Source organism: Mizuhopecten yessoensis, unplaced genomic scaffold (genome assembly GCF_002113885.1).
Source record: "Mizuhopecten yessoensis strain PY_sf001 unplaced genomic scaffold, ASM211388v2 scaffold716219, whole genome shotgun sequence".
NCBI lineage: Eukaryota > Metazoa > Mollusca > Bivalvia > Pectinida > Pectinidae > Mizuhopecten > Mizuhopecten yessoensis.
This window is the reverse complement of record NW_018480007.1, coordinates 292,497-308,591: the sequence shown is the minus strand read 5'-3', so window position 1 is coordinate 308,591 and position 16,095 is coordinate 292,497. Positions and strand designations below refer to the sequence as shown.

The 16,095-nt window shown below is 35.5% G+C and overlaps 1 protein-coding gene across 1 annotated transcript in view; it reads right to left on the bottom strand.

Annotated features, from left to right (window-relative positions):
- Positions 1–373: 373 nt before the first annotated feature.
- The window catches only part of LOC110442150 (ATP-binding cassette sub-family A member 5-like), a 38,578-nt gene continuing 22,856 nt past the window's right edge, over positions 374–16,095 (bottom strand). Inside the window, exons 25-31 of the mRNA XM_021485618.1 lie at positions 15,571–15,646; positions 15,270–15,364; positions 13,926–14,045; positions 13,186–13,430; positions 12,655–12,710; positions 11,831–11,914; positions 374–1,214 (exon numbers count right to left, since the gene is read on the bottom strand). Of these exons, the coding sequence (XP_021341293.1) occupies positions 1,122–1,214; positions 11,831–11,914; positions 12,655–12,710; positions 13,186–13,430; positions 13,926–14,045; positions 15,270–15,364; positions 15,571–15,646 (769 nt within the window). The 3' untranslated portion in view covers positions 374–1,121. The remainder of the gene's footprint in view (positions 1,215–11,830; positions 11,915–12,654; positions 12,711–13,185; positions 13,431–13,925; positions 14,046–15,269; positions 15,365–15,570; positions 15,647–16,095) is intronic.

The following is a 16,095-nucleotide window of genomic DNA, read 5'->3' as shown; positions in this document are numbered from 1 at the left end:
TGAGATAATTAAGAGAAAAAGTGTTAAAGCATTGTAAGATGTATTTGTGATTAAATTGTTACAAATCTTTTGCATGCCCTCATTCCTTTCAGACTTCAAATTCAGAAATTTTCAGAATTTTTTCTGATGAATTCTTGTAAAAGAAATAACATATATTTTTTGAAAAATACAACAAGGGAAGGCTATCAAGCGTTGTCCAATTTCCGATTTAAAATTGTTAGCACATACCACAGAACATCAGGAAATGGCAGTTTGGTGTACGTCTACATTAATACTTAATATGAAAAGGCAAAGCCTTAAAAGAGTGTAGCTTTTGTTGATCTCTGATATTTACTGATTCAGAATACTGCTTTCATAATGAGATAAGATAAACTTTGAAAATAAAACACAAGCTCTAGTGAGATTAAGACCGACAACAATAGGGGAGACCGGGGCAAGTTCGGCCTATTTTTATTAAAGCCCGTTCTGGGGAGTATGGCAGCACCTCCGTTTTTTAAACATTATTTAACTTTTCCTGTCGGGAGATTGGATGGCTGAACGAGCTCCGCCATGGGGTAAGTTCGGACAGGCATTTGGGTAAGTTCGGCCCCCATTGGCATCAGCTTCAGCTTAATTATGATGCCATAAAGCATGCAATGTCGAATTTTACCGCCAATTTTACGACTTTTGTGTGTTACATGGGCCGAACTTGCCACAGTATCATTGGCCGAGCCTGTTGCCCAAATTGATATTTCAATAAATTCTTATCGTACAGCAATATGGTAATGAGTGCCTGGCTTGGCTGTTGTGTATATCATTTGAAGCTGTCAGTGTGTTACACATTTGATAGTAAAAAGGTAGCAACTTCCGTTTACAGAAAGATCGCTAAGATCTTTAAAGTTGTAAATATGCGCTCAAAAAACAAAAATATCAGGGGAGGCCAAATTTTCCCGGTCTCCCGTAGGTAGATTTTTTGTATCATTGATGCTTGGTAAAAATGTATTCACAATATGATTTTTGCATCAATGATGTCATTTTCTGATAATTAAAGCTAAAGTAGATATTTGTTCTTGTGTGTAACCTATATGATGGGACGGTTGGCACAGTGGATAGTGCGCTCGTCTTCACCAAGATAGCCAGATTCAATCCCGGTCACCAGCCCGGGCTGACCACGCGGGTTTTCTCTGGTGACTCCAGTTTCCACCCACATTAAGAATGAAATTCTCTGCATGCTTCTGTCAGGGCACAAAAAGAATGATTGAGATAACTTGGGAAAAACTGTTTGGTAATTGCTATAGAAAAAAAGTGCAAATTACATATTTGATGATTAGTCTAAGTAAATGTATACAGATGTAAGTTAAAAAAAAAAAAAAAAAAAAAGAAAAGGAAACGTAATATTTTGATGTAAAAAGGTGTTGAACTGGGGTGTCTGGAAAATTATTGGTCGTTTCGACATAAATGCATTATCTATTGTTTCCTTTATGAGTGGTGGTGCATAAAATTTTTATGTAAACACTAACTATCACCAGACTTTCAAAAATGTTAAATATTTCGATCGTTCATATTCTCAACAAATAGAAATAAAAAATGATGAAATTTTAGATGATGAAAAACTAAATGTACACATTGACCTAATGGTTTAATGCAATTAAAGGCAATGTGTAACAAGAGGAAGCAACTCTATTTAGGCATGCATGTGTTACCATTAAAGAGCTTCGGTCGGGCGCCGAAGCTACGCTCTTAATATTTATATCAACACTGAAAATAATGGTCCACTGGATTTCTTATCAGAGCACTGCCATGGAGCAGGGCAGGCCTTGTGATGGATTTATAAATTAATAACTGTAAATATACATGAAATTGATTGTATACATTATCACAAATAAAACATTGCAGACATATAAATAAAAATCACATCAATAATTAAAGTTTCATCAACATGTAACATTATATACTACACAACAAATCCTTTTTAATGTATACCTGGGTACTTCACCCTTAGAAGTATATAAATGTATACCTGGGTACTTCACCCTTAGAAGTATATAAATGTATACCTGGGTACTTCATCCTTAGAGTATATAAATGTATACCTGGGTACTTCACCCCTAGAAGTATATAAATGTATTCCTGGGTACTTCACCCCTAGAAGTATATAAATGTATACCTCGGTACTTCACCCCTAGAAGTATATAAATGTATACGTGGGTACTTCACCCCTAGAAGTATATAAATGTATTCCTGGGTACTTCACCCCTAGAAGTATATAAATGTATTCCTGGGTACTTCACCCCTAGAAGTATATAAATGTATACCTCGGTACTTCACCCCTAGAAGTATATAAATGTATACCTCGGTACTTCACCCCTAGAAGTATATAAATGTATACGTGGGTACTTCACCCTTAGAAGTATATAAATGTATACCTAGGTACTTCACTCTTAGAAGTATATAAATGTATACCTGGGTACTCCACTCTTAGAAGTATATAAATGTATACCTGGGTACTTCATCCTTAGAGTATATAAATGTGTACCTGGGTACTTCACCCCTAGAAGTATATAAATGTATACCTGGTTACTTCACCCCTAGAAGTATATAAATGTATACCTGGTTACTTCACCCCTAGAAGTATATAAATGTATACCTGGGTACTCCCCCCTTAGAAGTATTTAAATGTATACCTGGGTACTTCCCCCCTAGAAGTATATAAATGTATACCTGGGTACTTCATCCTTAGAGTATATAAATGTGTACCTGGGTACTTCACCCCTAGAAGTATATAAATGTATACGTGGGTACTTCACCCCTAGAAGTATATAAATGTATACCTGGTTACTTCACCCCTAGAAGTATATAAATGTATACCTCGGTACTTCACCCCTAGAAGTATATAAATGTATACCTGGTTACTTCACCCCTAGAAGTATATAAATGTATACCTCGGTACTTCACCCCTAGAAGTATATAAATGTATACCTGGTTACTTCACCCCTAGAAGTATATAAATGTATACCTGGTTACTTCACCCCTAGAAGTATATAAATGTATACCTCGGTACTTCACCCCTAGAAGTATATAAATGTATACCTGGTTACTTCACCCCTAGAAGTATATAAATGTATACCTGGGTACTCCACTCTTAGAAGTATATAAATGTATACCTGGGTACTCCACTCTTAGAAGTATATAAATGTATACCTGGGTACGTCACCCTTAGAAGTATTTAAATGTATACCTGGGTACTTCACCCCTAGAAGTAAATAAATGTATACCTGGGTACTTCACCCCTAGAAGTATATAAATGTATACTAGGGTACTTCACTCTTAGAAGTATATAAATGTATACCTGGGTACTTCAACCTTAGAAGTATATAAATGTATACCTGGGTACTTCATCCTTAGAGTGTATAAATGTATACCTGGGTACTTCACCCCTAGAAGTATATAAATGTATCCCTGGGTACTTCATCCTTAGAGTATATAAATGTGTACCTGGGTACTTCACCCCTAGAAGTATATAAATGTATTCCTGGGTACTTCACCCCTAGAAGTATATAAATGTATACTTAGGTACTTCACCCTTAGAAGTATATAAATGTATACTAGGGTACTTCACCCTTAGAAGTATATAAATGTATACATGTACCTGGGTACTTCACCCTTAGAAGTCCATCTACTTTCAATGATGTCGATTGTAAGAACTTCCCATGCTGTCACATGATCAACTATGATCATCTATTAATCCTGTGTCACGTGTGTCATGTCACACAGTTGTGATACATATACTTGGGTACTTCACCCTTAGAAGTATATAAATGTACACCTGGGTACTTCACTCTTAGAAGTATATAAATGTATGTATACCTGGGTACTTCACCCTTAGAAGTATTTAAATGTATACCTGGGTACTTCACCCCTAGAAGTAAATAAATGTATACCTGGGTACTTCACCCCTAGAAGTATTTAAATGTATACCTGGGTACTTCACCCCTAGAAGTAAATAAATGTATACCTGGGTACTTCACCCCTAGAAGTATATAAATGTATTCCTGGGTACTTCACCCCTAGAAGTATATAAATGTATCCCTGGGTACTTCACCCTTAGAAGTATATAAATGTAGACCTAGGTACTTCACTCTTAGAAGTATATAAATGTATACCTGGGTACTTCACCCTTAGAAGTCCATCTACTTTCAATGATGTCGATTGTAAGAACTTCCCATGCTGTCACATGATTAACTCTGATCATCTAGTAATCCTGTGTCACGTGTGTCATGTCACACAGTTGTGATACATTTAATGTTTGGTTTCCTGCTATTTATATACATGTGTGTCCTATTAATCATGTCATGATGATACATTTTGGTTTCCCGCAATTTCTACAAAAATGTATGCACATTATCACGAATATCTGATCACCAGTTATTTGTAAAACTTTCATAAAAAAATAATAACAGCTTTGAATGTAATATTAATGTATTTCCGAACTGATGAATCTTATTGAAGCTTTAAATGTAGTTTCTCCTCAATTCTAAACACACTATTCTAGAAAATGAACACATGCCAACTATAAATAGCCCCCTGCCCCTGCCCCTCTGAAGAAAATTGTTATGTCAATATTCAGTTATGGATACTTCAGAAGGGGTATACCTGCTATCAAAATATATTTATCATAAATAAATCATAAGTGCACAACTACCTAGGGTAATTATCATGTGTATGAAGTTTTATAGTTTTTAGGAGAACTTCAGATAATGATCTCAGAAAAGGGCCATAGCTCCAAAGAAAATCATCAAGATAAAAAACAAATGGTAAATGCACAACAACCTAAGGTGGCGATCATGCATACCATGTTTTATATAAACAGGTTGAGAAGTTCAGCAGCACTGTACCTGACAAACGTTTATCTATAGACAGACATCCAGACACCCTGATTCCAGTACATTCCACCACCCCAATACTCTAACTTCATTGCAGGGTATCGTAACGACAGGATTCATTTTGCATGCCTAGTATTTTATAGACGTAGGGTTTTTCTTTATGAAGAATGAAAAATTTGAGCAGATTTCTATGGCTTGAATACCAAAATCAAAGTTTACTTGTTACATTGTTTCATAGCTGATGAGGAAACTTTCCTAACCAAGTTTAAGAATTACAATTCCTTTCTGAAAATAAACATCTTATTAGCGGATTTGTTTTGCAAGTCCAGTAAATCTAAGTATGAAATAACTTTTAAAACTGTAAGCTCTATATAGTACTTAATATATTGTTATATATTGTCAGTCAGTAGATTTTTGCATAATACTTTAAAATGCTATCTTGATAGTTAGTGAGCTGTATTAGAGCAATACAACTATGCATTGATACCTGCCTGCAGGTAAATACATGTACTAGCAGATATACAGGTAATACATGTACCAGTAAATACACAGGTAAATACATGTACTAGCAGATATACAGGTAAAACATGTACCAGTAAATACACAGGTAAATACATGTACAAGCAGATATACAGGTAATACATGTACCAGTAAATACACAGGTAAATACATATACTAGTAAATACACAGGTAAATAAATGTACTAGTAAAAACACAGGTAAATACATGTACAAGCAGATACACAGGTAATACGTGTACCAGTAAATACACAGGTAAATAAATGTACTAGTAAATACACAGGTAAATACATGTACAAGCAGATACACAGGTAATACATGTACCAGTAAATACACAGGTAAATAAATGTACCAGTAAATACACAGGTAATACGTGTACAAGCAGATACACAGGTAATACGTGTACCAGTTAATACACAGGTAAATAAATGTACTAATAAATACACAGGTAATAAATGTACTAGTAAATACACAGGTAAATGCATGTAATAGTAAATACACAGGTAAATACATGTAATAGTAAATACACAGGTAAATACATGTAATAGTAAATACACAGGTAAGTACAAATGTATATGTACCATACACAGGTTAATAACTATTATGTTTTAGTTAATCAAGTTTATAGCACCAACAGGATTGCAAGTACAATATCCTGACTAGAAAATTAACTATATTTGATTAATTATTTTTGCACTTTTCTGCTTTTGCATTTGAGCTCACTAGTGTTATTATGGAAAGTTAAAAAAAAATCATAATTAAATAACTATCACTATCAAATGGTGATCTTATGCCTAAAATCAAAATGAAGTTGTCTTTGTATGAATTAATTTCCTTGATCCAACATAATGAGTGAAGTTTTTGAAATCCTTAGATTGGAGATATCACAACCCATGACTACAGTGCTGTTTTTCCACCAGTGTATGAGGTGTTCTGATATTTACTGCTGTCTACGTTTCCAAAGTGTTCGTGTCTGCAGCACTTAGTAGTTGTAGTCAACATGACTACAAAGTGGTATCTGACATGTTCTGCTGTTCATCGCTATAAAAAAAATACAGAAATATTTTTAAAAGTTCATAAAGCTCTTAACAAGATTCCATTATATCATTAGGTGTAGATCAGTAGGCCATTTAAACATTAGTGGTAGGTCATTACACCAGGTTATCACTAGTTGTTAGTCAGTAAACCATGTTATCACTAGTTGTAAGTCAGTAGACTATTTTATCACCCGTTGTAAGTTAGTAGACCAATGTTATCACCCATTGTAAGCCAATAGACCATGTTATCACTAGTTGTAAGTCAGTAGACCATGTTATCACTAGTTGTAAGTTAGTAGACCATGTTATCACTAGTTGTAAGTCAGTAGACTGTGTTATCACTAGTTGCGGGTCATTACATCAGGTTATCACTAGTTGTAAGTCAATAGACCATGTTATCACTAGTTGTAAGTCAGTAGACCATGTTATCACTAGTTGTAAGTCAGTAGACCATGTTGTCAATAGTTGTAAGTCAGTAGACTGTGTTGTCACTAGTTGTAAGTCAGTAGACCGTGTTGTCACTAGTTGTAAGTCAGTAGACCATGTTATCACTAGTTGTAAGTCAGTAGACCATGTTATCACTAGTTGTAAGTCAGTAGACAATGTTAAAGTCAATTTATAAAAGCAGTGACTTGAATTCCAAAGAAAAGGCATTTTAAACTACATTAGTGGAATTATAAGAATATTTAAAAGTCTGAATTTTACTGTCACAGACTCTTTTAACATTTATATAATGTTTGGATATTTGATTTGCTTTCAAACATAATAATTCAATACAAAGCAATTCTTTAACGTTAAAGGTTAATTTGGCGATAAAACATAATGCTGTATTCTAAGGTGTGATATTACAGGTCTCCAATTCTAAAGTATAATCTGCCAACAATAACACTAATCTGAGAGTGTTTTGTCAAAGTAGCAGCAAAATGATGCTGGAAGGTGATTTGTTATGTGCATAGCAACAAATGTTAATCCGTTTATTGAAAAAAATGGATGAAAATGAAAAGCACCTCTATTAGTTACAACTAGAAGTTAAGCACTGGCTAGTTAAGTTTACAACTAGAAGTTAAGCACTGGCTAGTTAAGTTTACAGCTGGAAGTTAAGCACTGGCTAGTTAAGTTTACAACTAGAAGTTAAGCACTGGCTAGTTAAGTTTACAACTAGAAGTTAAGTACTGGCTAGTTAAGTTTACAACTAGAATTAAGCACTGGTAAATTAAGTTTACAACTAGAAGTTAAGCACTGGCTAGTTAAGTTTACAACTAGAAGTTAAGCACTGGCTAGTTAAGTTTACAACTAGAAGTTAAGCACTGGCTAGTTAAGTTAACAACTAGAAGTTAAGTACTGGCTAGTTAAGTTTACAACTGGAAGTTAAGCACTGGCTAGTTAAGTTAACAACTAGAAGTTAAGTACTGGCTAGTTAAGTTTACAACTAGAAGTTAAGCACTGGCCAGTTAAGTTAACAACTAGAAGTTATGGTGTTGGTTTTTACTGGTGAATGAGGAGAATGGTCATGAGATAAATGGTGAAAGACTTAAACATTTCTGGTTCTTCATGATGTAAACTGTATCAAACCCATGTAAAGGTAATGGTTTCTTGATAATGACAAACACATTTTATACATGCAGAAAATACTGTTGTGAGATTGTGAAATTGTCCACTTTCTATTACCAGATACATAATGTGCAAAGCAAGCTTTTAAAGACAACATTAAAAGTTAGGGACACATTGCAAACAAAATTAATCTCAACTTTGTAGACCATTTACCTCATTTTCTTCAGGAACCATATGACTACTAAAAAGTGTATAAATATTTACTTTACCCCTTTTGAAATCTAGTGCTTTACCTCATTCAAACAGATATTCAATGTCAACTGTTAAAAATATTAGTCGGTGTGGATAAAACTCAAAAAGTGAAGGAATTACATTGCCTTGTACAGTTTAGATGGAACATAACCATAGCTATACTGATATAACGTTAGTTCTGCTGATATAAACAATAGCTATATCCATATAACATTAACTTTACTGATAAAATATTAGCCATACTGATATAAACAACAGCTATACTGATATAAACAACAGCTATACTGATATAAACAATAGCTATACTGATATAAACAATAGCTATACCGATATAACGTCGGCTATACTGTTATAAACAACAGCTATACTGATATAAACAACAGTTATATAGACACTGATATAAACAGTAGCTATATCGATATATGAAAAACAGATGTCCTATCAATATTTAAAATAAAACCAGTCATACTGATATAAATAGCTATACCGGCGCCGGTATTGATCATGATAGAAACCAATCAGGTCTCTAGTCGATCATTATAAAAATACCCCTTACAGGACCTCATCAGGAATGTGACAAGTGAATATATAATGTTCAATACGTACATAAACATCCAATGAAAGTATACCTATTCCAAGTGCTATGGGGTTTCTTGGACTGATGTTTAGCACATTGAAATGAACACAAAGTTTGCACTTTTACAAATAAAACATCTGATTTCTAAATAGAAATATATCCAATTTTGGAAGCTGATGATCAAAAATAAAATTTGAAAACATATATCATTATTCTTCCATTTATCAATTTAATTGGATATGATTTGGTAACATATACATGTATAACATTTTAGAGAAGAAAAGGAAACCAAATCACTACACATGTTCATTCATCAAACAATAAAATGTGAACAAAACTATTATACTATTCAGAACATTCAAGGACTCGTTTCTAAAGGCAACAGTGAATCACAGAAGCAGCCTAAAGAAAGCGACTACTGCCCAAGTATAAGTTAAGATAGAGAAAGCGACAACTGCCCAAGTATAAGTTAAGATAGAGAAAGCGAATACTGCCCAAGTATAAGCTAAGATAGAGAAAGCGACTACTGCCTAAGTATAAGTGAAGATAGAGAAAGCGACTACTGCCCAAGTATAAGTTAAGATAGAGAAAGCGACTACTGCCCAAGTATAAGTTAAGATAGAGAAAGCGACTACTGCCCAAGTATAAGTTAAGATAGAGAAAGCGACTACTGCCCAAGTATAAGTTAAGATAGAGAAAGCGAATACTGCCCAAGTATAAGTTAAGATAGAGAAAGCGACTACTGCCCAAGTATAAGTTAAGATAGAGAAAGCGACTACTGCCCAAGTATAAGTTAAGATAGAGAAAGCGACTACTGCCCAAGTATAAGTTAAGATAGAGAAAGCGACTACTGCCCAAGTATAAGTTAAGATAGAGAAAGCGACTACTGCCCAAGTATAAGTTAAGATAGAGAAAGCGACTACTGCCCAAGTATAAGTTAAGATAGAGAAAGCGACTACTGCCCAAGTATAAGTTAAGATAGAGAAAGCGACTACTGCCCAAGTATAAGTTAAGATAGAGAAAGCGACTACTGCCCAAGTATAAGTTAAGATAGAGAAAGCGACTACTGCCCAAGTATAAGTTAAGATAGAGAAAGCGACTACTGCCCAAGTATAAGTTAAGATAGAGAAAGCGACTACTGCCCAAGTATAAGTTAAGATAGAGAAAGCGACTACTGCCCAAGTATAAGTTAAGATAGAGAAAGCGACTACTGCCCAAGTATAAGTTAAGATAGAGAAAGCGACTACTGCCCAAGTATAAGTTAAGATAGAGAAAGCGACTACTGCCCAAGTATAAGTTAAGATAGAGAAAGCGACTACTGCCCAAGTATAAGTTAAGATAGAGAAAGCGACTACTGCCCAAGTATAAGTTAAGATAGAGAAAGCGACTACTGCCCAAGTATAAGTTAAGATAGAGAAAGCGACTACTGCCCAAGTATAAGTTAAGATAGAGAAAGCGACTACTGCCCAAGTATAAGTTAAGATAGAGAAAGCGACTACTGCCCAAGTATAAGTTAAGATAGAGAAAGCGACTACTGCCCAAGTATAAGTTAAGATAGAGAAAGCGACTACTGCCCAAGTATAAGTTAAGATAGAGAAAGCGACTACTGCCCAAGTATAAGTTAAGATAGAGAAAGCGACTACTGCCCAAGTATAAGTTAAGATAGAGAAAGCGACTACTGCCCAAGTATAAGTTAAGATAGAGAAAGCGACTACTGCCCAAGTATAAGTTAAGATAGAGAAAGCGACTACTGCCCAAGTATAAGTTAAGATAGAGAAAGCGACTACTGCCCAAGTATAAGTTAAGATAGAGAAAGCGACTACTGCCCAAGTATAAGTTAAGATAGAGAAAGCGACTACTGCCCAAGTATAAGTTAAGATAGAGAAAGCGACTACTGCCCAAGTATAAGTTAAGATAGAGAAAGCGACTACTGCCGAAGTATAAGTTAAGATAGAGAAAGCGACTACTGCCCAAGTATAAGCTAAGATAGAGAAAGTGACTACTGCCCAAGTATAAGCTAAGAGAGGGATAGAGAACATTTTCTCGCACCTCAGACAGATATATCTATAACGTCATACTGCTCAGTTACAGGTAATAGATTTTATTAGTCCCAGTATAAGCTAAGAGAGCGATAGAGAATACTGACACAGTAGAAGCTAAGAGACATAGAGAGAATATTTCTATAGTATAAAGCAGAGAGAAAACATTTACTCGTTTATTCTAAAAGAGTCATTTTACCTATAAAGTGTACTTGGTATACACTGCACAGACTAGAACAGGCTGCAGGTTGACTATCTCACAGTCAGGATTGAAATTTCCAGGTCCACTTCTAATATTATTGGTGAATGCAACACTGATCACTAACTTTCATATCAGTGTAGAGAAATCTCCACCTCAGACACACGATACAATTTTGTACCAGAATAGGACTTATGAAATCAGCATTTAATACCAGTATAGGGTTTAGGGAGGCTGCATATTATACCAGTATAGGGCTTAGAATTTAAGGAAAATATGGCTTTAGCAGAATCCTATTCCATCATTACAGAGGGGAGGCAGCATGTTGTTCCATCTTCCATACTACATGTAATGTTGTACACAGAGTAAGCAGAGTCACACAAAGATATACTCCTACCCCTGATTAGAAAATGGTGGTCTAAAGTAGTAAAATGTTACCTTTCACCCTTTAACCTTGATCAATGAACACAAAACACAAAACATGCATAGAGCTCATGTTATCTCAATATAAATATGAACTGAACGTGTTGAGAGCCTGGAGGTATCTTGAACACAAGCCTTAGCACTATGGCAAAACACACAGATACATGCAATGCAGATAAAGCAATTACTATACAACACCCACCCACCTATCTCCCACTATGTAACACTCTAAACTAGTACAAGGCCTATTAATTCAACACATGTATCAGGAGGGAAACATTTTTCAGTTAGAATATAGCAAAACAGACAAGTGTGACTTCACAAATATGTCATGTGACGATTGTTCACGTCCTGAATGGACGGGGTCCCCACCGATATTTCAATGCCCATCCCGTTGGCCTCTGGCTCCTCTGACATGTCTTCATCAATCTGTTGTTTAGCGAACTGCAGGAACACCTAAGAGAAGGAAAACAAACAATAATTGAAAACACTTTTGGGTTTCCATTAGGTAGCGTTCATAACATTGTATCAAGTTGACTTCGGTACAGCATTTACATCGTTGTATAGTACCTATAACATTCCTCCCTTGTAAAACACCACCCTTGTAGCACTCCCCTCTTGTATGTAGCAAAACCTTTTTGCAGTATATCACGCTTATGTATATATAGCGCACCACTCTTTTAGCACACTGTTGTAGTAAATTACACTTCTAACACAGCACACTAGCACACCATTCTTGTAGCTAATCACACTTCAAGTACTAGTACACTAGTACACCACCCTTGTACTATTAACAAACTCTTGTGTGTAGCACATCGTTCTTGCAGTTTATTACACTTGTGTATATAGCACACCACTCTTTTATAAGCTCACCTTGTAGCTAATCACACTTCTAGCACGTACAGCACCCTTGTACTAACAACACTCAACTCTTGTGTGTAGCACATCGTTCTGGTAGCACGTACTACATCATCCCTCTTTAGGGACACCACAATTGTAGCACACCACCCATGTTTATCAATTTTGGGTTCCCTGAATTCACATAAACTTACGTTACATTTGAGGATGGCTCTGGTGTTAATCGTATAATCTTTATATCAATTTTATCTTTTGTAACAAAGAACACCCTTGTATTAATCCGGTGGACCCTTTTATCACACTTCCATTACGACCGATGTTTGCATTGATAGTGTTACCTGTTCTAATGTAGACTGGCTAAAGCTGTACTCTTCGAGGCTGTATTTGGCTTTAGCTGTGAACAGGTAATAATTTATCATCAACAAATGAAAAGTTAATGATAAACACATTTACATGAAGCACACACATGTATATTGACTTCCGTTTTGTTATCCTTCACCAAGAGTATCAAACTGCTATAAATTCGATGGCCTCCAGAACTATTAGAATTTTTAACATCTGAATTCTACAATTACCCAAATGATTATACTGCTTTAGACTGTGCACAAGTATAAAGCCTGCATGAAAAATCTTGAAAATCTCAACTATTTCAATGGAAAATTGCGAGTACATGTAAAAATAAATTTCAAGATTATCATTTTTTTTTTTTTAGACAAACAGGGTTTATGTCTGATGAAAATTGTCGGTGTTTTATATATTTCAAAGGCAATCACATATATAGTTCCCTTTCTTGATATAATTACTTCAAATGTATGCCCTTATTCTTGGTATCTGATCATCTTTGGTTTACATATGCAATACATCCTGACCTTGCTCTAGAGCAGTGAATGCTGTGGCCAGAGACTGAACACTGTTCCTTGGAATAGTGTAGTGCACCCTCTCTGCAAACTTTTCCTGACATCTGGCCTCAGGGAACAGGTTTTTCATTTCCTCCTCCAGAGCTTCCATCCTGGTATCCAGGTCGGCACCACCGCCACCTGACAGACGAAGTTTCATCTCCAACATGTAGCCACTTCCGTACTTGTTCTTTAGGTGCTGTGTTTCACCTAAACACCTACAAATTGGATCATGTGATCACATTTTTTCATATAACACTGTATCTATAGATATAATATCCAGTATTAATAACCTATCATTTCTGTGGATCCAATGGTCTCTTCTGATATAGTTCATCAAGTGTTTGTCATTATATTCTATCCAATCTAAGTCATCACATCATGTAAGCTGCCTGCTTGTATCAAGTAAGGAAAGGACAATATGAAATGAAATCATATAAATTTGCCTCTTACTTCATGAAGTTATTGCTATGATTATTCAGATGTATTCAAACTGTTTTAATGTTTCTTGAAAATCCCAAAGATAAAAAAAATCTTGAAAAATATGCTGTTTATTGGAAATGTTTGCCAGTCAAATTTTCGCTCTTCGATGGTAAAATCCATTTTCACCCCATATTAAATTTGCCCTTCACATTTATTTATTATGTATATTATGTTGTTACCAATGTTGGCTTCTAAAAATATAAACACAAGTGACATGGAAGATAACTTACTGGAGCTTTCCATTGACCATGATAGCTACTCTATTACAAAGAGCGTCAGCCTCTTCCATGTAATGAGTTGTGAGAATAGCACCTCGTTCTGAGCCCTCAAAGCAGCTACTGATGGTGTCCCTGTAACCAAATACAAGTCAGAAAGGTTAAACAAATATTGTCATAGAAACCAGAAAAGTCATGTTATATTCTGGAAACCAATCATAAGTCAGAGAGGTCATGTAATGTTCTGGAAACCAATCATAAGTCAGAAAGCTCTTAATGTTCTGGGAACCAATCATAAGTCAGTAAGGTCGTGTAATGTTCTGGTAACCAATCATTAGTCAGAAAGGTCGTGTAAGAGTAACAGTAACCAATCATAAGTCAGAAAGCTCTTGATGTTCTGGGAACCAATCATAAGTCAGAAAGGTTGTGTAATGTTCTGGGAACCAATCGTAAGTCAGAAAGGTCGTGTAAGAGTAACAGTAACCAATCATAAGTCAGTAAGGTCGTGTAATGTTCTGGTTACCAATCATAAGTCAGTAAGGTCGTGTAATGTTCTGGGAACCAATCATAAGTCTGTAAGGTCGTGTAATGTTCTGGTAACCAATCATAAGTCTGTAAGGTCGTGTAATGTTCTGGTTACCAATCATAAGTCAGTAAGGTCGTGTAATGTTCTGGGAACCAATCATAAGTCAGTAAGGTTGTGTAATGTTCTGGGAACCAATCATAAGTCAGAAAGGTCGTGTAAGAGTAACAGTAACCAATCATAAGTCAGAAAGCTCTGGATGTTCTGGGAACCAATCATAAGTCAGAAAGGTTGTGTAATGTTCTGGTTACCAATCGTAAGCCAGAAAGGTCGTGTAAGAGTAACAGTAACCAATCATAAGTCAGTAAGGTCGTGTAATATTCTGGTAACCAATCATAAGTCTGTAAGGTCGTGTAATGTTCTGGGAACCAATCATAAGTCAGAAAGCTCTGGATGTTCTGGGAACCGATCATAAGTCAGAAAGGTTGTGTAATGTTCTGGTTACCAATCGTAAGTCTGCAATATCATGATAGATAGTTTTATTAATCAATACCATGTCAGAGAGTTCATGTAAAAATATGTACCTAACAAATACAATGTAGGTGTATAACACATACAAGGACACTGACCACAGGTGTATACCACATACAAGGACACTGACCACAGGTGTATACAGCACATACAAGGACACTAACTACAGGTGTATACAGCACATACAAGGACACTGACCACAGGTGTATACCACATACAAGGACACTGACCACAGGTGTATACAGCACATACAAGGACACTAACCACAGGTGTATACAACACATACAAGGAAACCAATTACTGACCAGAGGAAGCGCTTGGACTGTGGATCCATTCCAGTGGATGGTTCATCTAGCAGCACTATCTTTGGTCTGCCCAGGATACTCAGAATATAGCTCAGCTGATCAACAAGAGGTGCAAACAGTTAACATGTGTGTTGTTTCTGTTTAATATGAGTTAATTGATTCCGTTTAGAAAAATACACAAATTTCAAAACAAGTTGTCCATACCCTTAATATTAACATGATTTTTAAAACATGTTGTTCCTATTTCCTTTGATAAGAGAGTTCTATTTAGTGGCTATGTGTTACAATGTGTTTACCTTACCTTCCTCTTGGTTCCTCCAGACAACTTCTTGGATTGCTTGTTCTTATGCTCATCTAATTTCATATTCTTTACAAAGCTGTCAAATCAAAGCAAATATTGAAATGTTATCAGAATGTACATATGGATCATCAACCATAATCAGTAAAAAGATATACATCAATAAAGTAAGTATCTAAATGAAGTTTACCCTCAAACATGTGTACTTGCACACTGTCTTGGTTTTCTGATCAAACTGAAATAGAACATTCATAAGAAAGGATTATGGGAAATGTTCATGTAAAATTTGAGAAAGATCCCTAAGCACTTTATGAGAAATAGTGCTAACAAACTTTAACTCTCAACATTCAAGTTGGCTGCCTGTCAGCCATCTTGTTTTCTGATCACAACCAAATTTGATATGGGTAACTAGCGACCATGGTTAACCCTCGATTGAAATTTGAGCAAGACCCCAAAGTACTTTCTGGGAAATAGTGCTAACAAACTTTTACTATCACAATTCCAGATGGCCACCTTTCGACCATCTTG